Source organism: Crassostrea angulata, chromosome 7 (assembly GCF_025612915.1).
Source record: "Crassostrea angulata isolate pt1a10 chromosome 7, ASM2561291v2, whole genome shotgun sequence".
Taxonomy (NCBI): domain Eukaryota; kingdom Metazoa; phylum Mollusca; class Bivalvia; order Ostreida; family Ostreidae; genus Magallana; species Magallana angulata.
In genome coordinates, this window is record NC_069117.1 from 30788614 (window position 1) to 30804668 (window position 16055).

At 33.5% G+C, this 16055-nt stretch overlaps 1 protein-coding gene across 6 annotated transcripts in view; it reads right to left on the bottom strand.

The window, feature by feature from the left end:
* Positions 1–917: 917 nt before the first annotated feature.
* Positions 918–16055, bottom strand: part of LOC128192725 (phosphoribosylformylglycinamidine synthase-like) — a 29916-nt gene continuing 14778 nt past the window's right edge. For 3 of the 6 annotated variants that reach the window (XM_052865651.1, XM_052865649.1, XM_052865650.1), the window contains exons 14-26: positions 13623–13754; positions 13208–13312; positions 12732–12857; positions 10501–10681; positions 6332–6415; positions 4853–5008; positions 4453–4569; positions 4133–4293; positions 3695–3911; positions 3139–3345; positions 2585–2734; positions 1843–2007; positions 918–1424 (exon numbers count right to left, since the gene is read on the bottom strand). In XM_052865651.1, coding sequence (XP_052721611.1) covers positions 1114–1424; positions 1843–2007; positions 2585–2734; positions 3139–3345; positions 3695–3911; positions 4133–4293; positions 4453–4569; positions 4853–5008; positions 6332–6415; positions 10501–10681; positions 12732–12857; positions 13208–13312; positions 13623–13754 — 2112 coding nt within the window. In that variant the 3' untranslated portion in view covers positions 918–1113. The remainder of the gene's footprint in view (positions 1425–1842; positions 2008–2584; positions 2735–3138; positions 3346–3694; positions 3912–4132; positions 4294–4452; positions 4570–4852; positions 5009–6331; positions 6416–10500; positions 10682–12731; positions 12858–13207; positions 13313–13622; positions 13755–16055) is intronic. The other 3 variants (XM_052865653.1, XM_052865654.1, XM_052865652.1) reach the window with 3 other exon arrangements.

Here is a 16055-nt window from a genome sequence, read left to right on the forward strand (position 1 = left end):
GAATTTCATTTAAAATGCCTAGTTTACTGTGACAAGCATACCACACACAGAATATTAAAGATTTCCTAAAAAAGAACAATAGCCTTGTGCAATTTCCTTGTACGGTAGTTTCTATGATGAAATTAAAAATGTGAAATTGTTACAAACTGCAAAAGGTTACCTCATTGACTCAAGTGACCTAAAAAAAATAAATCATTTGGCCATATTTGCTATGCCCTAGGTTATGAACCCCAGGGGCCATGAATTTCACAATTTAGGTATCAATTTGGACATCATAATCATGCATTAAATTGATCTCCCCCTGCTGTAGATGTAGAGAAGATTTTGTAAGATTTAATACATTTTCACAACATTTTTAGAAGTCATTTTGGCCCAGCCCTAAGGCTTGAACCTTTGATCAAAAAGCCATGGATTTCACGATTTTGGTTGAGTGCTTCATAAAAATCATTATCATAATCAAGCATTAAATTTATCTCCTACTACTGTGGAAGTACACATGTGTAGAAAAAAAAAAATTTGAAGATTAAATGCATTTTCACTATAAGGCCATATTTGCCCTGCTCTAAGGCCTTAACCCCTGACCCAGAAGCCATGAATTTCCCCAAATTTTGTTAGGGGGCTTTATGGACATCATAACCATGCATATAGTTTTTCTCAAATATACATTTATATGGGAGCAGTGAAGATTTTCTTAGATTCAATACTTTTTTACTATATGGCCATATTGGCCTGAACCCCAGATCCAGGGGTCATTAATTTTACAACTTGGTAGAGGCATTTCTGCTCATCATAAACATGAGCTAAGGTTCTAAACTTTTCCTTGTATGTGTGGAGGACTCTAAACATACATGTATAGGCTTTAAACACCTCCTTACAACTGATGCCTTTAACAATCTCAGTTATCAAACAAAAAGATGTTCAATTTTCAATTTTTAATTCTCATGGTTACTGTAACAGTAAATTATACATACCCACACATTATGCCAAATTCATTGAACTTTCTTCAGTAATATCATTTAAATTCCATGCAATTCAATTACATGTCCATGCAAATACATTAATAATTTTGACCCGTTTTTTTTAAACACTGCACACTAGTACTAAGTGTTCATTCTAAGACTGTCCTAAGCACCAGTCAAATGCATTTTGGAACATTTTATACCAAGGCGACACGTCATAGTTCTTCCTCATTTCCTGTGGCATCCATGCGCACTGCCAGGGCAGGAAACATCGCTCGGGGTGAGGCATAATAGCGAGATGTCTACCATCGTCTGAACACAAGGCAGCTATCCCATCCCGAGAGCCATTAGGATTGAAGGGATAGGTCTCTGTAGGTTTGCCTTGATCGTCAACATACTTTACAGCTACAAGTTTGTCTCTACACACATCCTGATAAATCTCTTCGGAACGGAACACCATTCGTCCTATGAAACAGACAATTTTCATTAGAAAAACTTAAATCTTAGAATAAACATTTTTCAATATCCTTATCCTAGACCTATAAACATTCCAATTGCATGTATTCTGCTAAAAAAGCATTTCCATACATTTATTTATACATGTATTTTTGACTAAAATTAAAGTAAATTTCCTATACATGAATTTGATTGTACATAATGTAAAATGCACAAATTAAGCTTTGTTAAAAAAATCAACAACTATTTTTTTGCTAGATACAGAGTTTAAATGTGGAAATTGTTTATGAATTTGTGAAATTTCAATCAATCAGTATGAAAAAAATATGGACAACTGACAACAAGTGATCAGAAAAGCTCACTTGAACCTTCGTTTCAAATGAGCTATAACTGAAAAAAAAAACAAACAAAAGTGTTATGTTAGTACCTTCTCCATGTGCACTCCACATGCCAAACTCTGTATCCTCCATTCCTTTGAACATGATGGCTGGACTGTCCAAGATCTTGACTGTAGTGAAGCTGCACTCGAAACGCTCGGATAGATTGTGATCCAGGAAGAGTCCTTGTCCAACTCCACTGTTGCTGTTTTCTACTTAGAAAAGAATGTGAAATGTACCCAGTGAGTAATTCCTATCACGAGGAATTATAACTATCCTTTAAAATATTTTACATTTTATACATATCAAACAAGATTTACAATACTTGCAGCATTTCATCCTTCGAAAAACTACAGTGCACGTTCATACTTATGCATACCAATGTACACTGTAGGCACAAAAACGTTAATAACTACATGTACATGGAAACACTGTACATATTAATAAAATAACTATAGCAATGAGTGAGCTTTATTTTACTTTTGTCATATACCAATGTATTGCTATAAACAATTTATTTTTGGCAAGTACATATTTGGTGGAAAGTGATTTTTAAGCAAGTGTAGTTTTGATTTAACAAATCTGAAAGTACATGTATATATGTTCACAAGTGTTTAAAGATGCTCAAAAAACAATGACCTTACATGGCAAGTAAAAACACTGCCAATTTTTATACATTTACAATATTTCATTAAAAGTTCAAGCACATTTTTCACACTCTTATAATCTACGATCAAAATTTTTTATCTCCAAACATTAATCACATTCCTTGAGATGTGTTTTCTTGCCTACCTTTTAGATCCTCATCAGGAGCCACCCAGCCTAGAAGAGCCATCAGTTGGCAGCCGTTACACACCCCCAGACTGAACGTGTCGTCCCGCTCCTTAAACTTCAGCAGCTGTTCCTGGACTTTATGGTTAAATAATGCAGTGGCTGCCCACCCTGAAAAAAGAAAAATTACATGTACCAGTAAAGAAAACTAAAATCCTCATTAAATGTTACTTTAAAACTCATCTTTCAATAAGTATTATGTTTGAAATTCAATGATTTACTGTAGAGAGAGAAAAATTTGCCCCATTTTCTTTAGTGCTCCTTTGGCAAATTCAAGCAGTTATCTCTCTTACAACACAATTTTGTCTTGGAAATTCAACACCAGGTGAAATTGTATGCCAGTGTAAAAAAGTTGGAAAAAAAACTGGTCCAAAAATAACTCTGTATACAGTATTCACCTGAAATAGCAATTGATTAAATACCGGTAGTCCTCTATTTTCTAATTTGTTCACTATTTTCTAATTTGGAGGCAGTCTCATTATGCAAACAGCTTATCAATTCCAAAGAATCCAAACCTTTAGCAGATCCACAGACATCAGCATAGCTGAATCCTCCCACAAAAACTAGTCCCCTGAACTGGTCTAGATTAATGCGCTCCGTACACAGGTCTTCCATATTAATGTCCCACACCTCAAAGCCGGCCATGTGTAACACTGCTGCCATCTCCCGGTCAGAGTTACTGCCCTCTTCCCTGAGGACTGCTACTTTTGGACGTGGTCGCCCTTTAGAAATTAATGATTATAGTTTACATTAAGCTTGATTGATATACATTCAAATTAATGAAAGTAAAAGAACACCAATTTATCTATTTATTTTTTTTAGGGGAAAAAAGTGGTGAGAAACAGTGAAGTTATGATTAAAGATGGAACTACATGCTTTGTTATGATAAAAAAAACTTCCCAAGGTCCTGATCTACATGTACTATAGTAACAAAGAAAAGATTTGACAGATGATAGAACCAGTACATATGACAGTTCTATTGTAGACCCTTTTCAAAAAAGTTACACTAAATCATGACCTTAAAATACCTTCAAAGTTGTAAGTTGTGATGGTGAAAAAATCAACACATACTCGTATTTCTACCTTTCGGTGTGAAAGATATTATCTCAGATTCAAATGGCACATGATATTGAGGCTCTAGCCTCTCTTTGAGACCAGCTTGTTCTTGAGTGACACACTTGGGATTTGTTTGATAGCGCTCTAACTGAAAGCTTGTCTCTTCCCAAACATCTCTCAAAACAGTCATCTTTTCTTTCAACACCTCGTTCCCTTTGATAGAGACATTAATCTGAAAAATGTAGTTAAATCTAAGAAAAAGTCCACTACACTACTTTAGTTTAATAGTAAGTTTAGTTAATAGTAAGTTAACTTATTAAGTACAATATAGAGGTGGCAGAGAATCAGATGTTAAGTAGGTAACTCTTTTCATTATTATTTTAGAATTGTTAAGTAAAGTACATTACTAGTGTCTTATCTAAATCAAACACCATAAATGCATTATTATCTTACCAAGGAGTCGGAGGGGGTACTGCTTTTGATTGAGTGACCAATCAAATAGCAGGGAACATCCTGTGCTGAGTATTCTCCGAGTACATTTGTACTCTCGCTATATGGCACCTCCAAAATTAAACCAAGCTCTTCTGAGAACAAAACTTCAATGGCTTTGTGATCTAAAAATAAAGCTCAGCAATTGTAACTTTTGATTTACTTTAATTTTAAAAAGGTGACTGCAAGCGAAACTATAATGGTTTAAGTACAAGTAGTTTATAAATTTGTAGTCTCAATATTTCTACAAACACATATACATACAGTTTTAAAACGTTTTGTACCTTCTTGGTCAAACTCCAAATTGATGTTGACTCCACAATTTCCAGCAAAAGCCATTTCCAGTATGGCTGTGATGAGGCCTCCATCACTGATATCATGTCCAGCTGACACCCTCCGTTCTATGCAATGTAAATGTGCTTGTTATTTTTGTAACGTACACCTATCATATCACAGTACATCAAAAAATTAACTGCAATGTTAATTCAAAATAAAAATAGCAAAAGCATATCTGCATTTCTTCACAGAAATAAGTAAACTTACAAATATGTTGAAAAACACAACTGACAAGATTCGTATTCAAGGAACATGTTATATTGTAGGGTTCTTTTAAAGTCATTTTGAAATTGATTAAATTGTAATAAAGTTATTAAAAAAAATTTAGAATTACATGTGTATATGTACCTCCAATTAGTTTCTGTGTAACATTGAAGGCTTTCCTGAAAACATCTGGCTGATCCAGATCAGGACTCTGGTCCCCTAACTGTTTGTAACATTGAGCGAGGGCAGAGCCTCCCAGTCGACGACACCCACCTCCAAGGTCCACCATCAGCAAACAACCTACATAGAAGACATAATACCGGTACTGTAAATTACTAATGTACTACCTGGTGTTTGTCATATAATATTTTGAACCCTGTGATATATTGGACCCGGGTTTAAAATTTCGCTGCAATATATTATTACTTATTAGGTTAGTTACTGACTCACTAAGGAAATATATTGGGTTGATCAATCTCATAGATGGTGAGGCGAAGCCAAGGTTGATCAACCCAATATATTTCCGTAGCGAGTCATTAACTAACCTAATAAGAGTTTTGTTTTCCCAAGCGACATATTTATTCAAAAATAGCAATGATCTACGAAAAAGCCATGTACAAGATTTTCTACATCTCGTCCAATTAAACTCATTTAAACTCTTCAAAATTGTCAATACTACCTTTCAAATACACTTTAAAAATCTTCGCTTCACCCATATTACTTACAATGTTTTGTTGCTATTCAATTTTAAACCTCTGCAGAGATTTGAGCAAATTTCGACGTGACGCTGCCATTTTGTTCTGCTCCAGACACAACAATGTGACGTCAATATTAAAAGGGCAACTACTCTAATTTAAAAATAATTCCAAAGGGCAACTACTCTTAATATTTTAAGGACTTACTTAACACGATTTCTGTGCGAAATAATATGAAATATCGAGATGAGTAGGTGAGGCGGCGGCCAATGACGGCCATATTACCTAATATTAATCCTCAAAGAACCTACATAGAGATATATGAGGCAATCACGTGCCATGTTTAATCTAATAAAAGTGTGACATTTCAGTCCGAGGGAAAACAAAGCGATATATTGAACCCAGGTTCATAATACATGTATTAATAATATATTGAACTCTGGTTCAATAGTTCATGTAAATGTGAGGAATCAATATCTCATCCCCCCAGGATTTTCAAATCTAGCACTTATTTTTCTGAGAGTGATAACTATATTTTCTCGATATGATACCTTGCTATAGAATCACAAATTCAGGTACTCAAATAAAATAAGGTATCTACAGTACACATGTATCTATACATGCACACAACACAACAAACAGAAAAACTAACTTATTGTGTACCAAGTCCGATTTATTCAGTATCTGGCTCATCCACTAGCAATGCATGCTCCCACACCAGAATTTGGTTGTGTAGATATACTGTACATCATTTTAATCAAATATATTCAAGCAGAATATCTTTATTATTACCACAAGTTTATCATGTTGGTAAGGTAAAGACTTCACAAGGAATTCATGTGGCATTTACATGCATAAGGGAGATGGCTTTTACATGGACAGACACTTTCGCAGCTATATAAAATGATGCTCTCGAATAGTTTCTAACCTTTGTTATCAGGGCATTTGAGGTCAGGGGTCACAGTCATTGTAATATCTGGACAGGCAGCATAGGCCGATATCACCAGAGTACCTGAAAGGCATAAATCATAAAAATCAAATTATGAAATTTCATTACAGTAAATACTTAACAAGGACTGTAAAACTGAGTCATGCTTGTTGAGTCACAGGTGTGGATAGTGTCGCAGGTGTGGATAGTGTCGCACGTGTAGATAGCAACAGAACACATCATTTTATTTACATCCTCACGTGTTTGATGAGAAAACATGATTCATATAATTGTTGACAGAGTCTGATTTTCGTTTTACTGCATTCTTAAAATATTAATGTCATTCCCCCTGTTTATTTGTCCATATTCAGTAATTCTAATATTATTCAGTGGGCAGCATTCTTTCATGGCAGACAAACACCAGTAGGATATACCACAAATACTTTTTGATGAATTCAACTTTTAATAAACACAATACTAGCACTTTTGATGATTTTTTTTTTTTTTTGGAAAATCTTATTGACGAAGACAGTATAGAAGGATACAAAGGATACAAGTACACACATCTCAAAATGTAACAGACTGTCTCTTAAATTATAAGAATATAACGTAGGCCTAGGTCGCATATACTTTATATTACACATATAACTCATTTACAAATGTACCTGTACACTACTTGAAAAAGGAAGTTAAAGTCAGTAAAAATGAGATTAAAGAGAGAAACTCTTGAGAGAAAAGTGTTTGTGTGTGTGTTGGGGGGGGGGGGTGTTAGTTATTTATAAATTTATCTACTAAATCTGATAATTATATATATATATATATATATATATAACACTAGTATGTCATAATTATAAGTCACATATTCTTTGCCAGTGCCTTTCAAACTCTGGGAATCTAAAATTTTTAAGCAAAATATTTTTTTCTACAGATATACTGCTTTTCATTATCTTTTCAAGTGCACTGAAATTCAGTTTTGGAACTTCTTTATATCTACTTACAAATATGTATTGTTTTATTATTAGAATTAAATGATTATGTACTTTATACAAATTTCTCTCTTTATATTTTCCAAATTAAATTGAGTTTTTGTCAAATGTTACTTGCATTTCAAATTTCCTTAGCAACCACTTCTCGCATAGTTCCCAAAGTTCTTTTACACAATAACAATCTACAAATAAGTGCTCAATAGTCTCATTAACTCTTTTGCAAAAGGAGCAGACTGGGGATTCTTTAACCTTAATCTTGTGAAAATCATTTGTAGGAATTATTCTATGTAAAATATGAAATTGTAGCCATTGGACTTTTGACTCTTTAGTAGAGTTCAAATATTTCGTTCCAGACTTTGTTGTTAAAAGTAAGGCCCTTTCTAGCCATTTTATATACAGATGTAATTAACTATCTTTTCTCCTTAATAAGTTTATTATACATGTCTTTGCAACCTTTTTTACTTGTGAAGAAGATACTTATATGGCTGGGTATACTCATGCCAGACTTGTATTGGATTTCATTAATATTGTCTTTATTTAATCTTCTAAATATTGCTCTCTTTGGGCCTGTATATTCAATAAAATTTGTTTTTATATTTTGATTTTCAATTGTGTCTAGACTAAGAAAAACACCCTCATTATCAAAAAGATCTTGTATATGTATAAAATCAGCATTAAAATACTGTTTTAGAAATGAGAACGGTTATTAACATTTATTTTTGGGTTGAGCCAGATGTTTTCAAATGGAACATTAATAATTTCTTGTCTAGTTGCATTTACAATTAAAATCCAGCTATTAAAAACTTCTTTCCAAAAAATATTTTTTGTATATCCACATATATTAGATGTAAAGTCCATACCTTAAACCCATAGGTTTTTAATTTTTGTTTGTAATTCTGCCTCTAAAAGATTTATCCATTTTGTGTCTGAGAAAATCATTCTTCTAATCCACCTAGATTTTAGAGCTGAGCTAAATTCTGTAAAATCAATCACTTGTGATAAATTTAAAGGGGAAGGAAAGTCAAAAACATAATTTATTTATTTTAATAAAGTGGTGTAAATTATCACATGTGGTCATGCTGTTTTGAAAATAAAATTCGTAATTAAGCTTTAATGAACGTTTGAAGTTGGAGAAATCGTATTTACTGGAGGCTGACATGATGTAGAACTCTTTTGTATTAAAAACCAAAAAAATTAATTATTTTGACGTCACACCATCTATTCCGGTTTGGTTTACATATACAAATGAATGTACACAGTGCTCTGAATATAATAAACGCTGGTTTATACCTTTCTGTTACTCAAATAATCGACTAAACAAAATTGATAATGTTTGAGTTCACACGACAATCTAAAGAATAAATACATATATCATTGTATGCATAAATATATGCATTTTTATAAGTAAATGACAGCTGTTAATCTGCTATCATTCAAAGTTGAAAACGACCTCGATTAAATTTTTATTCCAAGTCAAGTTCTTCGCTAACTGAATAAATGTAACAATTGTAATCGGGATGTTCAAAATTCATTCTTTAAAGTCAGAATTACCATGTCGAAATTTCTCTGATACTTGGCATCTGTTGTCAATTTCCACATTTACGCGGATATTTCTCCGACACTAACCTCCGCTTTTAGATTTCAACGAACATGCTCCATTTGACATTAGTTTGTAGTTTGCAAAGGTAAAAGAACGGTCTCAAATCAATATTGTTTCAAATTTTCGAGAACTTGTCATTTAGAGCGAATATCATGATGTTATGTTGATAAGACAAACCGGAATAGATGGTGTGACGTCATAGATTAAAGTTCAATGGCAGCCCCCATGGCGGCGGGAAATTTAAATTAAGCGATCGATTTTCTTGATTTATTCATTGTTCCGGGGTTTTTAATGAAAATAAATACGATTTGCAATTATAGTAGATGATAATTGATTTATTGTACAACATATTTTTAGTTTCCTTCCCCTTTAAAGGGACATGGTCATGATTTTGGTCAAATTTTATTTTTATGTTTTTATTATTTACAATGCTTTAGAAATGCATTTTTTAAGATCAAATGAAATTTGAGAGTCACTGGTAGAGTTATAAGCATGATACAGGGATCACAATTCTTTGTCATTAAAACAAGGCTTGCGCCCTGTTTTTGTTTACATTGGTTCCATTTACCAGTAAAAAATCTTTTTCCAGCTTATTTGTCGATCTTTTTATTTAGTTTAAGGTAACTCTGTACCTATAAAATCATGGGTTCAAAGTTAAAAACTTAACTTTTTTTTAAATCATTGGACTTGAATTTCATCAAAAAATAAATAAAATATATATGTATCCATGGCTATTTAAGATGTAAGGTAATAAAAACCAAAGGCTGAAATTATCTCTGTACCTGTAAATTCATGGGTTCAAAGTTAAAAACTTAACTTTTTTTTAAATCATTGGACTTGAATTTCATAAAAAAATAAATAAAATATATATGTATCCATGCTATTTAAGATGTAAGGTAATAAAAACCAAAGGCTGAAATTATCATTTGAAAATCACACTTTTTTTTGTTTAAAAACTAAATATAAGTGGATGGATACTTGTTTGTCTATTTAAATTTTATTGCTTACTTTGCCAGAAAACTAAAATTAATTAAAAAAAAGAAAAAAATTGTTTACATTAGAAAAATTATAGCATTTAGATATATCACTTGGAGAAAAGTAGAAAAGAGTTATTTCCCTTTATCATTATTGAATTATGTCGAATATAAGGATGAAAAACACTTATTAAATATCTCCAAGTAAACAATGATTTGAGTTTTTGATGTTCACCTATCATAACAGAAATTACAAATCTACTTGCAATTATTTTAATGAATTTCTGGTTTATGTAAAATGTATGACGTCACAGGAGGGTGGATTTACTTTAAGCATAGATATACAATTCCTAATGTTTAGCACATTCGTTTTAGGTTTAAAACTGAAATTTTTACTTCAACATTCAAAATGTAAACAAACGCTTTGATCCCATAGCAAAGAATTTCAAGCATTTTAACTCGCTTATAACTCAACAAATGAGATTCAAATTTCGGTTGCCTATTAAAAATGCCTTTCTGAGGCTTTGTAAATATTAAAATAGGAAAAATAATTTTTGACCAAAATCGTGACCATGGCCCTTTAAACATTCAAACCACACCAATACATACCTGGGGATTTGACCGTCTTCTCTCCTACCCTCGCTGCCATGCTCAACGAATCCTTCCCACCATCCACGGCAATCCCAAGGCTTTTCATGACGTCACACATGGCTGAGCATGCCTCCAGCAGAGTGGCGCCCTCTCCTGGCAGTTTAGCCGGCCACATCCAGTTACCACTGCACTTTATATCCTGCAACAGTTGTCCATGATAGTCATATTTAAGTTTACCAATAAGTAACAAGTAATTCTTTCTGGTCAATTTGCTCTTCATGCTTAAGAGGAGTCTTCAACATCCCTGTTTCATTTAACGAACATGCACACGTACACTATGTAATTAAGCACTGAATCCTTAGCACATGAAAATATGATTGCACATACAACTAGTTATGAGACTTAATCTTTCACTAATTATATTTACATTTTTTGAACTTCCTGAATTGTCTACAAATACATAATTACATAATCATGACTCAAAATCTCCGTTTTATCATATAGGTAAGTTCAAACTAATGGAGGAGCCACTGTAACAGCCACAACCTAGAATTTAGATGTTTGCTTGTGGCGTTGCCTTTCAACAGCATTAAACATTTTGACATCAAAATAAAACTCACGATTTAACCTTTGAGCACCCTGTCTGTAATATGGTGCTATAAATACCGTATCTTTTCTTTTTTTTTGGTTAGTTACGTAATGGTGAATACACTGGTGATAACTTGTTTGATGCAAGGAATAGTGATCAGTGTGAATAAATATTTTAATACATGGAAATCAAATTAAGAATAAGGTATTTCTGACAAATTAAGTTTAGTTTACACTCATACAATTTGCATAACATACAAAATCAGCAGTCATTCTCTCGCAATGTCCAGAATCATGGCCTGAAAAAATGAGGTAAAATTTTGTTCCTATGTACAACATGCACCCCGAACTTTTGATTAAATTTTGGCAGAAAAAATGTGTGTGTTATACATGAGACTTTACGGTATGTATACCGTATTTCACGGAATTTAGGTCGATACTTTTTTCCCCTGACATGTGGACCTCGCCCTATTCATCGCTTCGCCCAATTTATGTTGTTTTTTTTGGTTGGAATTTTGCAAAAATTTATGCAACCCTCCAATAAAATCATGAGTGTTTACTGTAATACTGCTTGAATTTCTGTGTAAAAATCGTATGGATTTTAATCAATATACTGTAGTAATTTATCATTTAAACAAAATTAAATGTAAATAGATTTATTTCTTCTTACATTTCTTACTTAGATCACTGACTGAATCATTAAATGCTGTCATGCATTTTGATCGTGTGCTTACGATAAAGAGGAAATCGATTTCGCGCGGTAAAAGTAAAATGAGAACCGTACAAAGGGTAATTACGGGGGGAAATATCGTCGGGTAGAAATAAAAAAAAACAATTTGTTTTCATGATAGAATACATGAACAAGTCTTTTTCTGTATATTCAACATAAAACTTTCGATGAAATTTTAGCCAGGTGTCTCTGAAATCAGTCTGGGTAGCGCTGACTTTATTTATACACAGTTGAAATCTCGGCACGTGCTACTCATGCCTGCAGGCTTCAATAAGATCAGAGGTTGACTCGTGTGTATATACACAGTAAAAAGTCACATAGAGACACAGGGTGGCATGTGCTACCGTAGTCATGCCTCCAGGCTAGGTAACTATCCCCCGGTTAACACCAGTTTGTACACATGGCAGGGAAGTAATAAAAACGATCTTAAATTAAAACCGGCCGTACTGAATTATTTGGTTTGAAAATTTTGACGCAATTTCAGACATTTTCTTACGATGTTTTGAAGAAATACATTTTATTTCCCTTTTGTTTAAAACTGTGAAATAAGATTAAAGGCTACTATATGATAACGTTATTGGTTTAAACCATTTATTCATTAGAACTAGCGGTAATTTTTCGACCAATTCTTCGAAGTCGACCTATTTATACTTCTTTTTATTTTATGGCTAAAAACAGCCTCCTTCGCCCAATAAACCGTATCGACCTAAATTCCGTGAAATACGGTATTTGGCATATCAAAAAGCATATCCAGTTTATGTTACAGTTATATTTCTCTAAAATCAGAAGTACAAATTTGACTGTCAGAAAACAATTCATTATAAAGTTACATCATAAACAATAATATATTGTATACTGTCATTACAAACAATAAAATATTGTATATTGTCCCTATAAACAATGATGTATTGTATAATTAACAAACTGTTACCTTGATGTCTGTCACTTTGGCGAATACAAGGTTGGTGAGGGCCTCCCCAACCGACATTCGAGCTCCACAGGCCTGGCTTATCAGGCCTTTGATTGGCTGCTCTCCTATTGCAGTGCATGAACCAACCTAATGATCACATCATTGCGGTCAACACATAATATTTATATAGCATTAAAAAAATGTATTCTTCAGAATTCACCTTGTTTTATTGCAAAAATATATATATATCACCATGTATATATTTGAAATCAACTAAGTCTGATTTTTCTAGCTCCATTTACATTTGATTGTTAATTTCAACTATTCATGTACAGTGGGGCTTCAGATATGCAGACGCCAGATACCCGAATGCTTCAGTTTACGGATGATTTTATTTGGGAACAGATTTTTTTATACATTATTTTGTCCCATTTATCCGGAATTCCGCATTCCGGATCCAGATGGTTTGTTTTTACCAAAAAAAAAGTGTAGACTACCTTATCCAAGTAACTCAGTGCAGTTACTGCCACATCTGCTAGGGGTGTATGAAGAGGACCTACACACTGCTGCTGGGCAACTAAGCCTGTCACACTCCTGTCCACCTGAAAACAATAATTTAATCTTTATCATATAGAGGTTTGTGAATGCCAAGAGATTGCTGTGATTTTGTTAGTTTGCGAGTTTGTTAATTTATTTTTCAAAACTTTCATAATAATAAACTTGATTATAAGAAAAAGAAAAGTGCATTAGCCTTAGCCCTACTAAAATGCTTCGGTACCCCCCTCCCTGTTTACATTTTCCAGCTTTAACATTTTGAATTTATCTTTCATACATTAATTCTGTTCAGAGTAATGCCAATAAATAAAACATCCTTGAAATCAGTAACAAGAGAAAGGCATAAAGTTTCCTAACCTTGTTAGTTAGGTACCTCTTGCTGGCCACAGAGGGTAGTCTGAGGACCCTCTCTAGGGCCCCCCTGACCTCCAGATCCTCAGGTAAGGACAGGCCATGTAGACTCGGTACAATCTTCTGAAGCTTGAACACCTGAAAGATGAAAAAATTATTACATGACTTGGCAAGGCATTCTTTAAGCCTTAAAAATTATTTTTCATATACGTACCATATATCAGTTTTTTTCCGCGTGTATCCTATTTCCGCTTTGTTCGCGACAATTTACGAATCGCGATAAATAAATCAGCGTAAATTTGATACAAAGTTCTCTCTTTCTTGATAAAGTAAACAGATAAGTAAAAGTGCGGTGAACTGCGTTCAGTTGGTTTAGTTAGAGGTACAAATTGCGGGATCTGAGGACAAGCGCCAGATAATAGATTTGTAAGCCTCATTGTTTATTTAATAATCCATTGACAAGCTAATTAAAACGGTCGCTTTACTTGTATAAACCGATGTTTAATTATACATGAGCTACTTGTAGATGTAACGATACATGATCTATTTATTTATGACCGTTTGTGTCTCTGAAAATAATTATTGGTAATTATTTCAAATTAAGAAAATCGTGTTAACGGTTTCATTGTCCGAAATTTTCATTACAAAGAGCGACAATTTAGATACTTTTTTCCTCTTACCTCACAAGTTAAAACAATCGTGAATTATATTTTCAATGTGAACTTGAAAGAGTGAAAATTTGATTCACATAAATTTTTAATACCGTTCTAGGCTCTGATTCGCGGAAAAAACCTGATATACGGTATTATGTAAGTGTGTTGATAAAAGAGATAAACATTGTCAAGGAATGAAAAGCAAATGAATCAATGATCAAAGGTCATTAAGATGAGCACATATTTGATCTCAATCTCACTTTTACAAATGAAATATATACTGGAAATTTTTTTTAGGATCAAACAAATGTTTTATGGATCAAAAGTACAGTAAAGTTTCATGTATAACACACACCTTTTTTTAGCAAAAATTTCATCAAAAGTGAAGGGTGCGTGTTATACATAGGAACAAAATTTAACTCAATTTTTTCAGGCAGTGATTCTGGATATTGTGGGAGTATGACTGCTGTTACTGTGTGCTATGAAAGTTGTACAAATGTAAACTTAATTTGTCAGAAATACCTCATTCTTAATTCAATTTCCATGCATTAAAAAATTCATCCACGCTAACAACTATTCCTTGCATCAACCAAGTTATCGCCAGTAAATTCGCCATTACGTTACTATAATCACCTGTTGCAATTGACTCCGTGCGTGGTTAATGTTTAACAAGAGGCCCATGGGCCACATCGCTCACCTGAGGAACAATAGGTATGATAAAATCAGATTAATGGAGTCATAATACAAACTATCTGGACAATGTACAATAATACATGTAGATCCTGTATAAATAAAATCCATTTTTCCCCTGGATATTCTTATGTTTATAATCATTAGTCCCTTTTCTAACAGGACGATTTTATAGTCATATCATATGTTGAGTATTGCAGTTCTCAAAAAGATCCTAAACAATTGTTTATATATGGGATATAAACGTACATCAAACTCTGAACCTTCTTGTGAGGCCAAAGAATTGTCCTGGGGCCAAAGTCTTAACAATTATAAAGAATCATCTGGCTGATTAGTTTCTGAGAAGAAGATTTTTAAAGATTTACCATATATATTCCTTCGTTAAAGTTTGACCCCCCATTGTGGCCCCACCTACCCCCGGGGATCATGATTTTCACAACTTTGAATTTACACTACCTTAGGACGCTTCCACATAAGTTTCAGCTTACCTGGCTGATTAGTTTCTGAGAAGAAGATTTTTAAAGATTTACTCTATATATTCCTACGTAAAACTTCGACCTTCCATTGTGGCCCCACCCTACCCTCGGGGGTCATGATTTTCACAACAATGAATCTACACTACCTGATGATGCTTCCACACAAGTTTCAGCTTTCCTGGCTGATTAGTTTCTGAGAAGAAGATTTTTAAAGATTTACTTTATATATTCCTATGTAAAACTTCGACACCCCATTGTGGCACCACCCTACTCCTGGGGATCATGATTTTCACAACTATGAATCTACACTACCTGAGGATGCTTCCACACAAGTTTCAGCTTTCCTGGCTGATTAGTTTCTGAGAAGAAGATTTTTAAAGATTTACTCTATATATTCATATGTAAAACTTTGACCACCCATTGTGGCCCCACCCTACCCCCGGGGGTCATGATTTTCACAACTTTGTATTTACACTTTCAGAGATTGCTTCCACACAAGTTTCAGCTTTCCTGGCTGATAAGTTTCTGAGAAAAAGATTTTTAAAGATTTACTCTATATATTCCTATGTAAAACTTCGATTCCCCATTGTGGCCCCACCCTACCCCCAGGGGTCATGATT